The 14,769-nt window shown below is 38.8% G+C and overlaps 1 protein-coding gene across 1 annotated transcript in view; it reads right to left on the bottom strand.

Annotated features, from left to right (window-relative positions):
* MYO16 (myosin XVI) overlaps positions 1-14,769 on the bottom strand; it is a 253,364-nt gene that overhangs the window by 48,982 nt on the left and 189,613 nt on the right. Inside the window, exon 27 of the mRNA XM_009085476.4 lies at positions 8,909-9,011. Within this exon, the coding sequence (XP_009083724.3) occupies positions 8,909-9,011 (103 nt within the window). The remainder of the gene's footprint in view (positions 1-8,908; positions 9,012-14,769) is intronic.

Here is a 14,769-nt window from a genome sequence, read left to right on the forward strand (position 1 = left end):
AAAAGGTGTAGGATGTAGAAGTACAGACATTCAAAACTATGGAATGGATGCTGAGATGGTGTGTAGGTGGCATGGAGGCAGTATTAGCTCATACTTAATAGGTGTCAAGGGAATCTGTAAAGCTGTTCTTTAGTTTAAAAAAGGCAATTTGTGGGAGTGCTGTGTGTTTCTGGCAGTACTTTCAAAATAGCTACCTACAAAAGACAGAGAACTATAGTCTAATGATATTTTACACAATGACACACATTTTCACAGAGCATTAATGAAATTTAGAAAAAAGCCTTAATACTATTGTAAAATGTGTCTTGCAGTGTACATGTCTACAAAGATATTATAATGACAAACACAGGGCACTGATTTTAAAGGACTGAAATTTTATTTTTAAAGGTTTACTCTCTCTGCTTTACTTCATACATTTTAATAGTCCTTCTTCATAAACTAGTAACAATGCACTGTGGTACATACTGAATAAACCTACATTTCAACATACTTTATTGATGGCCTTAATATAAAGTATGTGAGTAGTCTGGTATTCAGGCAAGTGACACCAAGCATTTATATACATTCTTGTCAGGAGCTGGAGTTTAGGGAGAAAAACTGTCATTCAGGTCTCTGGGAAAGGGTGGAATCTTTTTCCTAAACTGTACAAACCTCACAGCTCTTCATACTTGTGAGGCAACATGAAGAACTGCCTTGCAGAAAAGGAAAGAAATGATTAGGAAATATAAGCTGCATGTAAGAAACACTCAGTAGGGGAAACCCTACACCAGTTTTATCCCATGGGGTCTTGGTATTTACCAGACCTATCATTCTGGCTTTCAGAATTCTTGGAACAGACACAGCACCAAAATGCAGTGGTATATCCTCCTCCACACCTTCTCCCCAGGCCTGCTCTGTGATGTCACTCCTAACCTGAGCCAAACCACTCATTCACAACTCAGAAGAAACAACAGGAAAGGATCTCTTGGCATGAATGAGCAATACAGGCTACAGGTGACAGGGAGAGAGGCGGCACCGAGAGGAAACCCTAAGGCAGGAGACTGGAAAACGAATCACAGACAAATAAGGGATGAAGAGTGGGACCAGATATGAAGCAAAGTATCCAGAAAAGTACCAAAAAGCAGGAGAAGTGGGAGGGGAGAGAGGAGGAGGAGGAGGACATGGAATCCAGATCAGAGATGCAAAAGATAACATAAAGAAAATTGAGTTAACAAGACTAGTAATCCTAAGAAAGACCTGAAAGATGGATAAACAAAGGGAGGAATTTTATTCTACAGGGAAAAAATAGTTTTCATAGAAATATGAACTAAAAATAGAGCTTTGTGTTAAAAGAGTGAGAGTTTGTGAGCATTTTGAGGTCAAAGTCAACCATCTGTCCTATTCTCTGGCTGAAGGGAATCATGAGTTTGTCTAGTGTGGCACAAAGTCACTGAGTAAATTTGTGGGCAGTGTCTGGCCCTGGCCAGTCTTTTGGCAATATTGGTGAGGTAGAAAGTCACTCTCTGGTGGTTTCTGCAACTAGCAAATTACTTCCAATATATAATGGAGTGACAAGATGAAACAAAAATATAATGGGACAATATCACTTCACTGATATAATGCAAAGGATGAGGGAAAAATAGATGCTTGTGTTTTAATAATTTCTGTTAGAATGTCCCCATGCCGCCCCTCCCCAGCCCCCACTCCCAGAATTTTGGTTTTTAATTGCCTGCCTAAAATAAAATTAGACTTTTAAAGTAAGATATTCAAAACAAATAGGAAATTAACTTGAGTTAAAATTACTAGATAACAAATTAAGGAAATGTCATACAATTTATAAGGTCTAAAGTTTTCCTACTTGAGGGAAATAAAAATGTTAAGAATCTCTTATTATTAGATTGCTTGCAAAGTACTCCAGTACTTCAGCATATCAGGTAGAAAGCAATTTGTGTAGCATGACCACTTTAATTTTAGGCCAAAATAAACAGTTCTGTTTAAAAAATAATTTAAAAGATTCTCTGAACTAAGCATAAAATTTACATATGTATGATTTCATACACTTCTGCTCATTCCTCTGATTTAATCATATGCCACTTATGTTCTGCATTCTGCTATTTAATCATAAATATATACTTTTTTCCCAAAAAGGACCATAGTATGCTAATATTATACACTGGTGCATTGAAATTTAAAAATACTTAAGGACAACTCAATCAAATCCAATAAATGAAACACCCACAGAACAGCAATAAAATATTATTTTTTCTCTGACTGGTAAAGAGCTGTGGATCAGACTTTGCTTTCCCTTTGCAGTTCTAGAAGTGTTAGAAGAATTTAAAACCTCTAAATGGACTTCTGGGATTTCTCTCTATTGAGGACTTATTCTCTGTTTTAACACTCATGACTGCAAGTTTGATAATATAGCTCCTCACTGGCAAAGATGATTTCTCCACAGACATTGCTGGCTCCTGACACAGCTTCAGCAACGTTTGTAGTTGTGAAAGTGTGAACTGGCACTAACACAGCATCTATCTCAAGCAATTGCCTCATTTGGACCTTCATTAAAACTTCCAACCAGCCCTCCTGTACTGCTTATTTCCTACCTGGGGAGTCTTTGGATCATCCCATTTGAAACCTAAGACTTAGTCTTTGACAAATTAGTGATATCAAAGCTACTGATAAGAAGGAATCACTGTGGGTTAGTGGAAGCAGGCTAAATATTGGGAAGATGAACTAAGACAAAGCTTTTATTAGAAGTTTTTAAGGATTGCAATCTTTTAACCAGATAAGCATTTCTAGCAGTCAAAGGCTAAAATATTCAGTTTCAGTGAAGTCTGACCTTTGCAGTGCTTGTATTTAACAGATGCACTCTATAGTAAAAGCAAATTAAATGGATGTTTTCTTTTCCTTCTGGTATGGTACTAGTTTGCATTTCAACAAGCTCCATCTGAATTAACTCAGAAGGGTTAATTGCAGACTACTGACCTTAGATAAACAAAATGTACAGCTAGAAGTTTTGATGAGAAAGCTCAGTAAGCTATGAGCTAACAGCTAACTCTTTTTTATTGAATTTATGTTTGCAAGCTTAACAGTGTGAGGAACGATAATCCAAACAAATGAAAGTTTCCTTATGTCAGTAAAAAGAGCCAAGGACTGTTTGTGCCCGTACTTCTCCCAAAGCATGATAATGTTTGCAAATTAAGTCATGCCATTGGGACAGTAGGTTTTGCTTAGCTAATTCATCACTGTGTTACAATAAATGAAACACTACTTACAGCACTAAAAATGGGGATTTCCTAATATAAAGACCTTCACATATTCTGGGGGACAGGAGATTCTTCTGCTTTACATGGACCAGCCAGTACTTCTGCTCAATTTAACTCTAAAGTTACTAAATATCACTGCACTGACTTCTCCAGGGGCTAAACAAGTCTATTACTTTCTTTCTGCTTGGAGTAGAAATGGTTTGTTTTGATTTAGCAATCTAATTTTCTCTTACATCAGATGTGCTTAAAAGTCACAGCATGCAGCTAAGCTTCTAGTGATCAAGAATATATTTAAGCTGAAAGAATACCTTATCAAGACTGCACACAGAGTCAAGATGCCAAAATTGCTTTTCATTAGTAGCTCTGCACTTTCATAATTCCAGTACTTAAGGTAAGTACATGACTGAAACTGCATGGTATGTCAGCCTCCATGAAACCACTATTTTATTGTCCTAGTTTAGTTATCTCCAGCTCAGTTTACCCAAGGAACAGCAACATTTCATAAAGCTATCAACACTTCCGTCCCTACGTGACAAAAGACAAGTCAGCAGGGAAGAAGACCAGCCTGGCTGAATAGGGAGCTTTTGCTGGAAGTCAGGGAAAAAAAGAGAGTTTACAACCTTGGAAGAAGGGTCAGGTAACTTAGGTAGAGTACAAGGATGTCACTAGGTCATGTAGAAAAAGGTTTAGAACGGCAAAAACTCAGCTGGAACTCTATCTGGCCACACTGGGAAAGATAATAAAAATTGTTTCTATAAATATATTAACTAAGAAAGCAGGCCCAAGGAAAATCTCCATCCTTTTTTGGATGCAAAGAGGAAAAGGCAGAGGTATTTAATGCCTTGTTTGCCTCAGTCTTCAGCAGAAAAACTAGGTATTTTCAAGGTAACCAGCCTCCTGAGCTGGTGGACAGGGCCAGGGAGCAGAACAGACTCCTTGTAACCCAAGAAAAAGTAGTGAGTGACCTACTTCCCACTCAGACTCTCAGAGGGCTCTGGATGGGGTCCATCAGGGGGTACTAAAGGAGCTGGTGGAAGAGTTTGCTAAGGTGTTCTCCACCACCTATCATCAGTCCTGGCTAAAGAGAGAGGTCCAGACAATGGGAGCTTGGCCAATGTGACGCCCATCTGCAAGAAGGGCCTGAAGCATGATTTGGGAAACTGCAGGTCTGTCAGCCTGACCTCAGTGCCAAGGAAGATTATGGAACTGATCATTTTGAGTGCTACCATGCAGCACTTATAGGACGATCAGCAGCCAGCAAGGATTTAGAAAAGACAGGTCCTGCCTGACCAACTTGGTCTCCTTTCATGACCAGGTGACCAGTCTAGTGGGTGAGAGAAATGCTGTTTGTCTGCATGGACTTCAGTAAAACCTTTGATACTGTCTCCCACAACATTCTCCTGGAAAGGCTGTCAGGTCGTGGATTGGACAGGTGCACTTTTTGTTGAGTTAAAAACTGGCTGGACAGCTGGGTCCTAAGTGTGATGGTGAATGTGGCTGGTCTTCATCAGTTGGTGGCTAGTCACTAGGATCCCCAAGGCTGTTGGTGGCCAGTCACTAGGTTCCCCAAGGCTCAGTATTGAGACCAGTCCTGTTTAACATCTTTATCAATGGTTTGGATTGAGTTACCCCCACTAAGTTTGCAGACAACACTAAGGTGGATTGGAGTGTTGATCTGCAAGGAGGCCAGGAGGCTCTGCAGAGGGATCTGGACAGGCTGGACCAATGGGCCAAGACCAATGGTATGACATTCAATAAAGCCAAGTGTCAGGCCATACTTCACCCACAACAACCCCACACAGCCTGGCAAGCTTGGGTCAGAATGGCTGGAAAGCAGCCCAGCAGAAAAGGGCCTGGGGATGCTGGTTGCCAACTGGCTGAACATGAGCCAGCAGTGTGCCCAGATGGCCAAGAAGGCCAATGGCAGCCTGGCCTGTATGAGGGAGAGTGTGGCCAGCAAGTCCAGGGAAGTGATCATTCCCCTGTACTCAACACTGGTGAAGCCACACCTTGAATTCTGTATCCAGTTCTGGCACCCTGACTCCAATAAAGAAATTGAGGTTCTGGAGCATGTCCAGAGAAGGGCAATGGAGCTGCATAAGGATATGGAGTGCTCCTGTGAGGAGCAGATCAGGAGCTTTCATTGTTTAGCCTGGAAAAAAGGAGGCTCAGGGAGGACCTTATCACTCTACAGCTATAGTGAAAGGAGGTTGTAGGGTTCTGCCTCTCCCCCAGACAACTGGTGACAGGAGAAGAGGAAATGGCCTCAAGCTGTGCTAGAGGAGGTTCAGGTTGGACATTAAAAATCATTTCTCCACTGTAAGAGTGATGAAGTATTGGAACAGGTTGCTTAGGGAGATGTTGAAGTCACCATTCCTGGCAGTGTTCAAGGAACAATTTCACATGCCACTTAATGCTATGGTCTAGTTGATGTGGTGCTGTTAGTTGAAGGTTGAACTCAGTGATCTTGGAGATCCTTTCCAGCCCTAATTATTCTATGATAATAAATACTTGCTTCTAAGGTGTGAGCTGGTGAAGCAAGCACAAGACATTGGCCAACTAATAGTGTTTGCTCTTATGCTCTGTTAAACAGTAAAAAATAAATCAAAATTGGACCCTAGTACTGGATCTTCTGCACTTTTTACGAGAGAAGAAAGAACATGTTCTGTGAGTAGGGTCTGAGCTTTGTTGCTCTGTATGTTAATAAAACGCTCTTCAAACACAGCTTATGTAAGAAGCAACTGGGAAATTGTGAGGCAGGAAATAAATACAAAGATACCATGTTCTTTATTAGTTTTCAGGGATTTTAATTTAGAACACTTTTCCTTCCCCCAGGTTAATATCACCTTTCTCAAAATGGAATGGTCAGGTACATTATCAGGAGAAAGCCTAAAGTATCATCCAGATTCACTCAGCTAAAAAGTCCAGATCTTATTTTTCCCCCTCTGCTCTTGAGCCTATTGGCAACTTCATCTACTGATGATGACATATAAGGTGGAGTTTGATTTCAGATCTGTGTTGCTTTCCCCTAAATATTGTCATTTTTGATGAGGGTATTTTAACTATCTTTTTCGTTCATTTTTTTACCTGAATTTGCAACAGCTCTTCAGGGAAGTGACATTTTGAGGAAGACAATTTTTGATTTATTCATGAACTCCTGCAACAAATAGATCTACAGTTCCAGCAGTGACTCACTTAAGTAGTTACTGCTGGCAACAGTGGCTGAATAAACTTGTTATATGTGTAACCCCCTGCATTTTGGATGATTTTTAGTAATGTACTACAGATGACATCTTTCTTCTGACTTTGCTGGCTGACATCATCCTTGCTTCCTAATTCCTTTTTTCTTTCCTTTCCTCCTCCCTCTTTCTACCTTTTAAATATTTTCTTTTTTTCAGAGTCCTCTCCTGTAAAAGCATAGAGGAGAGATGCAGATTGTGTAAGCTTCTTCATTTAGATTGTTATTTAAAGTTCAACTTTCATGATTATTCAAATGAATCAAAAAGATAATTGAGAGAGAGATTATGTGACACAGACATTAGTCACTACTGCTGATAGCTGGGTATGTGATTTTGTATCACCTATTCAAAATAGGTTGGTACCAAGTTGTTATTCACTGGAAATTTAAGAAATTTGACTTGGAGTGAATTTTCTTTTTAAACTTCTTCTGTGCTTTTCATTTGTTTTTATACCTCTCTGTGGCTTGAAAAAGGTGTATGGAGAAGGTCACACATTTTTTTAAACCTTGTTCCTTGCAGCTTAGTCTGTTGCCATGTGCTTCTGAGTCATTGAGTGACAATGGTATAACTCTCACCCCCAAACTCTCCTATTCCATTTAGCTTATCAGTGTCTCTGAAGAGTTTTGTGCCTTTCTGGTCTGAGGGATAATGCCTTATGTACTGCTGTAGTTTCACACACCTGACTTCTCCTGGAGTTAATGGGATTCTGGAGTCAGAACTTCTAAAATCTGTTTGAGATCACAAGCCTCAGTCCTCTGCATGATGGAAGGTTTCTGTTTTGTGATTTCCTTTTTAAATTTTTGTCTTCCTAGGTTTCAGTCTTGTTGACAAATGCCAGTCACTGCAGAATCTTGAGCTCTAGGCTTTCACTGATGACCAACTGCTTTTTTCCTGTGCTGTAACAATGGTTCTTCTCCAGGGAAATAAACTTGATAGGCATCCTGCTCTGTGTTTCGTGACTGGAGCACACTACGCAATTACTGCTACACAGCTTTTGTCCAATGTCAAGCTTGTATCCCCACAAAAGTTCTAAACATGAAGGGTGCTCTCATCTCCAGGTACTTGTAAGTGAAGGTACAGTTTCTAGTTTTTAATGATTGGGGTTTTTTTTTTAATAGGGAACCTTGTGGCAATGATGCAGAACATATATCAGAACAAACTTAAAAAGCCTGGGTAGGAAAAGCAAGTCTAGTTTAATATTGTTATCTTTTTCAGTCTTTTCTATTGAGGGAGAGGGGGGATATATGTGCCCTCTGCTTTGCTTGGTGACTAAACAGAGGCTTTAAACAACATTTTGATTAAAGAAAAATTGTCTTATATGTCTGAGTGCAGATGATCATGCACGTATGCTCCCAGCCTAGTGGGGGCCTATTTCGGTTCCTGTTGTTACTAAGGAATCTGGGCCACGGAGAAATATCCATAGCACACATTCTGACTTAGTCTTTGGCCTTTATAAACAACTTGAAGAAACCTTTCTGGGCATCTTAATACTCAGAGGTCATACATTAATTAGAAGACCTCACACTTGAAACTGAAGAAGCCTATAGGAGTGCCCTAACCACTGTCCAATCCCTTAACTTCACAGCTGTCCCTGAAATTGGTCGGGATGCTCTCTTGTGTATTTCAGTCCTGCTAGGCTGGAAAAAGGCCTGAATCTGAAGCTCACACTGCCTGCAGGAATGCTCTGTATGTGAAGCCACAGAAAGCTTCATTTCTATTCAATAGCTTCTATACTATACAAAGAAACACGTTTTTCTTTTTAAAATGCACATTTTAAAGAAATCAGTCCCACTCAATTACAAAGCTATCCAAAGCAAATAACTGAGTACTCTGGACAAATGGAGATATCCACCTTGCAGTCTTCATACTGTTGAGAAATATATAATATAAATAGGATAAGAGACAGGATAGGAAGTTGATAGTTTCCTGTTTAGTGTTTGGTACTTTTTTAAAAAAACTTTACCTCATGTATGGCAAGCTCAGGTTCTCTGGTGAATCTGTGGATCAGCATGCTGGCACCTACAAATGCACTGACTACCTGGGAAACCCTAATGAGCTGTTTCCAGTCTTCCCTGCTACGACAGTAGAGCATTTAGCATAGGATCTTAAAGAAATAAAATACCTAAGGTTATTCAGGAACCATTCAACCACTAAAATGTATATACCAAATATCTTGAAAAAATTTACAGAGTGTGCATGGTTAATTGAATCTTTTTCTTCCCACAAGAATACACTGATTTTTTTTGACACAATGATCACAGCTACTCATAAAACTCTGAAAATCAGTTGGAAAATTTACCCAAGCATATATTAAATGGCAAAAAAAGGTACCACTGCAAAGTATGTGGTGGCTTGCCACCAATGGAAATGACTCAGCTAGCTTGTTTAAAGAATGATATTTTAATTGCTTTGGAGATCACAAACCTGCCAGCCTTGTATTTTACACTGCTGAAGAACAAGACGACATCTCTCCTTGGCACTCAACTTCTTCTTCTCTCCTGCTGCTGTATCAGCCAAATCTTTATACCTAGAAAAATCAGCAAAAGTAGAGTTACTCTAATGTTGGCCTGGTTGACGTCTTTGCAGAAATTGTCAGTTTTCCTTTGACTTTCAAATCTTTGATATCCAAACTGGAAGCTTGGGATTCTGATCAGGGTGAAGAAAACTAGAAGACGAATCACTCAGAATCTTGTACATTGTTAGACATGACCTTGGTTAATAACAAGTGATGCCTAAAACCCAAATATACTTCCAGTCTGTTCTTTGGATGCCTCACTGAAAATCAATGCCAAAGGAATGAAAAGCTTCCCCTGCTACTGAACTGGGTCATTGAAAGGAGGAAAATATGTTTTCAGTATGTGTCATACAACTCGTGCCTCTTAAGGAGTAATTCATAAGAAAGAGACATTGACAAAAATGATTTTCATCAATCTGAGATAAATTTTCATTTTGAGCAGAAAGTCATGTAGCAAAGAGACTTCCAGGAACTGGATCAGTTTACACTACTAGAAAGAAGTTCAAGAGGGGATTGATTTTAGCATTGTGTACCTTCAAAGACAGAAAATGCTGGATATTAAAGGGCTCTTTGATGTACGAAATAAAAATATCAAGGAAGGAAAGTTAAGTAATACAAAGTCCAATAAACTAAAAAATTCAAATTTTAACTGTGGACTTATTAAATTTATTATAACTTATTACTAAAGAAATGGAATTTTATACATCTCAATGCTACTATATGCTATATAATATTACTATACTTTCTTGGAGGTATTCCTTTGTCTAGATCTGACTGCATGTATTGAGTCAGATGTTTTTTCATTACAGAAAGCCAGGTTTTGAAAAGGATATACACTTTGATTAAACTCCCAGTGAAATTGATAAGTGTGCCATTTACATTTCCTGACATTTAATTTATTTATTTATTTATTAGCCGAATTCACCTATATCTCTCCTTCAACCCAAAACTGTGCTGTTTTGTTGTCTTTCACACAACATGGTAGGCAAGGCTGCAGTGCTGGAATGACTCTGGGGACCTCCCTTGTACATGAAGCAGTGGCAAGTCTGGAGCAACACCTGCAGGTTAACGCTAAAGGACCAAATTTCACCTAGACTTCTAGTTTCCTGTAGCTGCACAAACCCATGGGCACCTCAGCTCCTGCAGTCTGGAAATATTCTCTTGTCTGGTAGCAGTCCTGCTGAGGACCCCACAGCTAAGTCTATGTTAGTAAATGAAAAGTGAGAGGGACTGCTTCTCTGGCATAGAAACCTTCTGGCAAAACCCTAGCCTGATGCTTTATTTATGCATTTAATATTATGAAATCTGTTCTGTTCTATCAAGCTCTGTCCCCTTCCAGCAGAGTGTAACCATATCTAAGCTGTCTTTTACTGGTCACACACCAGCCTGTCCTAGTTCCCAAGTTGTGCTCAGGAACAGTTTGGAGGAATGATGGTAAGAAGGGTCCAAACCTTCACCACAGATCCTTGTATTTAGTCTCACACTCCAGATTAGCATTAGAAAACTGTGGAGAGCACTTTACCAATATTCCATACTAGCTGCATGGTCACAAGGACGTTTATTTTACAGGTTTCTATTAAGGCTAGGGTCACATTGTTTCCCTACTTGCATCAACAGTTTTTCTTAGAAGTCATGGGAAATCAGAGGTGTTAGAGAAACAACTGCTGCAAAGCTTAGCAACTGCTGACTGAAGCAAAGATTCATGACTAAGCATTCTTCACAATGCATGAAGAAGTAACTGTAAAAGTGGTCAGCCTGAAACTCCCTTACAGCAGAAATCCAAAGAAACAGATTTCTCTCTTGAAAAAAAGACAAATTAAAATTTAAAAGATTAAGTTCTATGTTTGGCTCAAGTTTTCTTCAAAGACATGCAAATGATAGAATTCAAGGATAGCCAAATATTCCTTATAATCTGTATTATACAGGATGCCAGACAAAAATTATCCACCATTTCCCTCCAGCTTTTAAAGTCTCTGAAATTCCACCACATTATCCCGGAAGTCTAATCACAGTTCACAGTCCTCTATCTGTTAAAGCAAGCCCTAGCTTAGAAAAGGAGGATGGGTTATGGTAGTAGAGAAAGAGGAAGCTATGGAAATTTAACTCTGCCATAAACTTCCTCTGTGAATACAGCAGGACATTTGGAAGATGATCTACTTTCCCTGTGTTATACACTGAAAAGCTGTGCTCCAAGTCTGAGTTAGTCACCTTTTTCTCAAAACTGTCTGTGAAGGCAGGTATTTTCCACAGGGTGACTTGTTCTGTGCATTCTAGATATTTTGAAAAAATGAGAAGACATTGCCCTCTGGAGGTGCCTTTCTCCACTGGCCACAGCTGGACTCGGAGAAGCCCAGACTGGATGCTTTCATTTGGGTGCCTGAGAGGAAGTTCACCTTAATGCCTACTTGTCTGACTGAGCTACTCATCCTGCAGAGTAACTAACAGAGGGTCTAAGAAACCTTCCTTATTTGTCCTGTCACTGGTTCAAATCTACTGACTAAGCACCCAAAATGAAAAAGTACCTTTATGTCCTGTGATACCATCGGTTATCAACCATTTTCATCTTGTGTAAAGATAAAAACAACACAAAGTTTGCAGCTATTCTTCAGCCACAATGGTGCCCCAATTTGGCTCTCAGTCTGGTTGTGCATATACCCATGTCAATGCCAGGGAATTAATGGAAGGTCCTGAATGAATGGGACAAGAGGACTACACCTGTTGGTGGGAGCCCAGATTTGTTCCAGACAGAAGGGATGGTCTAACCATAAGATGACATAATTTCTTCTGTACTTAGTTTTAAATGAGTGAAAAAACTAAAACCTTTTCATTTAAACTGACAATGAGATAAATTATAAAGGAAGAAATAAAAACTTACAAGTGTGATATTATTATCAAAGTGCAAAATATTTTTGGGTATCAGATACTTTTTACTGCGGATTGACCTTGTGTTTCCATGTAGACACAATAATTTAATATCATTCAAAATTTAATCATTCCCAGGATGAGCAAAATAACTTTGTTTTTTTTTCAGAATTTATTCTATCACAGAAATTAGTAATACAAATACTGAAATTACGGTGCAGGTTTCTATAAATAAACTTGAATTACTTGCAACAATGGGGCTTGTGCAAACTGGAGAGTCTTTGAAACTTTCCCTTACAGAGAATTCTTCCCCTAGCACTCCAGCCTTGGTTTACTCTGAAGGGAATGAACACACCCAATTAAGTACCAGGCTTCTTCCCACCTGACAGGTCACACATTTTGCCCCCAGCCGATAATGCAGGATGTTTGGAGAGGATCCTAAGCAATCCAGAAAGCATACTCACTGCTCCCTTGCTAAAAAAAGTGAAATACATTTCAGCTAAACTTGGATTGACAATCACTTGTCTAGACTTTCTTAAGATTCAGTAGAACAGATTATTCTGGTGTCATATTCCTAACTGTAATAGTGATGTTTACAATATCTCAGATGAACTGTCCACTGTAAGACCATCATGTCTTTCCAGTGAGTATAAACATGCTCTTGTCTCCAGCCTGGACATCTCATATCGGACAAAGTGAATCTCCTTTGTAGCCAGGAAGCAAAAAACCCCCAGTATTTCATGGCTAGCTAGAGAAACTCATTCACTAAAGGATCCAAAATAAAATACAAAACAGGGAGGTCTAAATGATTAATTTGAATCAACACCACTCCACTGCAATGCCAAGACTAACATACTGTTGATTAGGAAGTAAATGCAACACCTCTTCTAGTTACAAGCTGAGACAGTGAACACCACTCTCAGGGTGAAGGAGGGTCTCCCCAGCACCCATCCACATGACATCAGTGTGAGAGAAGATCCATTTTCCCCAGCTTTTTCCTTTAACACCCTCCTTGTCCTAACTTGTCATTCTCAGAAGCATAAACAGAAGAAAGATATTCTGGCTAGACAGGCTCACACTGTGAGCCTGTACAGACTAGCCAGGATTCTCTGGTGTTGCAGAAATGTGCTCTGACCTCTCTTCCTTTGCTTCTGAATGATGTGTTCTATCAGAGAAATTTTTTGTTTGTTTGGAGTAGAAAATGCTGCCAATAGCTTGTGAATAGGGAAAACTCGGCTCTCTTGGGTCTTCACAGATAAGGATGTTATCTAATCATTTTCTCCCTCACCTCCCTAAGTGCACAGCTGACAAGATCCAGCAGGCTGTTTTTCCCCAAGACAGAATATTCTGCAGTTCAGGTTATGGCACAGTAACCCACAGCAATATTCTAAGGCTGAGCATGTTATTTGATTTACACAGAGTGTGCACAAATGGGCTGCAGGGCTGTACTCCCAGTTCTGTATGCACAGCAAATCTTTAAGCATTGGAATAAACAGGACTAACTCCATTTCAACAGCACAACGTGACAGAAGACACTAAAGGAAAAAAACACGGCAAGTACAAAGGGCAGAAAAACAAGCAGCTCCAAATCAATAGCTTAATAAAAGATGTCTTTGAACTGAAGCCACAGAACTACTTCTGTTGGTTGGTTGTTTTGCTGCTCTTATTCTCAGGTCTCTCATTTGCCTAATTAAGAAAGAAACACCAAAAATAATAAAGTTAGAGGTAGCTACTGACTGCAATCCAATGTCCTCACTAAGAGGATAGTTTCTAATGCCAGAAGTCACATCTTTTCTGAAGGAAGCTCCTTCTTTCCATGTCTTACTGCTTAAAAAATAAAAATCACATATGCTGGCAGGTAACTGCTTTTAGGGAGTGATAAGTTTTGGACTTTTAACTTTTAAATATCCAGGTAAGGAAAAATGAGTGACACACTTGTCAGTATAATTAATTATGTTGTAGCTTAATTTTCTGGTTTTTTTTGCTTACTACAATGTACTCTGTTTGCCAAGGTAAACTGGTATGACTTAATAAAACCTCGTCAAAAGGTAATTAATAAAAGGCAGCAATCAAAATTAAATTATGTCCTATATTTCTGCTAGAAAAAATGCAAAAATTGCCATCATAAAGGTTAAGGTTGTGCTGTCTCAGTAAATTGTCTCTTTTCCCCTTTCTACACTTTATTTTCTCTTTCTTTGACAATCACTAATTTTTGATATCTGAAATACGTGAAAGAAATGGACTTGGTTTGTATGACAAACTTGTCACTGTGTGCTTATAAGTCAGGACTTTTAGTTGTGTTTGTTTGGATTTGGGTAGGATGGGAAGAGTGGATAAGGTAAGGTTTTATTTGAAAAGTCTATCAAGTGAAAGCTGAAACATGCAGAGAGCCTATCTACTGAAGAGAGATTGACCAAAAGTTTTTCAGTAGAAAACTTATAAAATCAGTGAGTAGCAAAGATTAGGATGGAATTTTGATTAATGTTATCTTTATAAAAATAATACATATTAATTAATTAATTCCTTTTCCCTCTGCTATTTTTTTTTTGAAGGAATAACCCAATAATTTTTGATATATGAGGAACATGGGAAATTCCAGATAATTAGAAAAGAGAAAATAGATTGTTATAATTTCCAAGGAAAAAAAGTGATTCTGTCAATCTCTGTACAATATATATGACATAAATATCTTATTACAGAGTGTAAATAGTAAGAACCAAAGCACATATACAAACTTTTTTAGAGAATAAATCTTTGGATGTGAAAAATTATGCTTTTAGAAATAACAGATTACATCAGACAGACTGCATTTGGGGCTTCTTTTGCAGAACTTCAAAAATTCAGTATAAGATTATAAGGTTCACTTTTTATGAAAAATTTTCCACCAAGGCTGCTTCACAGAGACTTA

The sequence above is a fragment of the Serinus canaria genome, chromosome 1 (genome assembly GCF_022539315.1).
Source record: "Serinus canaria isolate serCan28SL12 chromosome 1, serCan2020, whole genome shotgun sequence".
Taxonomy (NCBI): Eukaryota; Metazoa; Chordata; class Aves; order Passeriformes; family Fringillidae; genus Serinus; species Serinus canaria.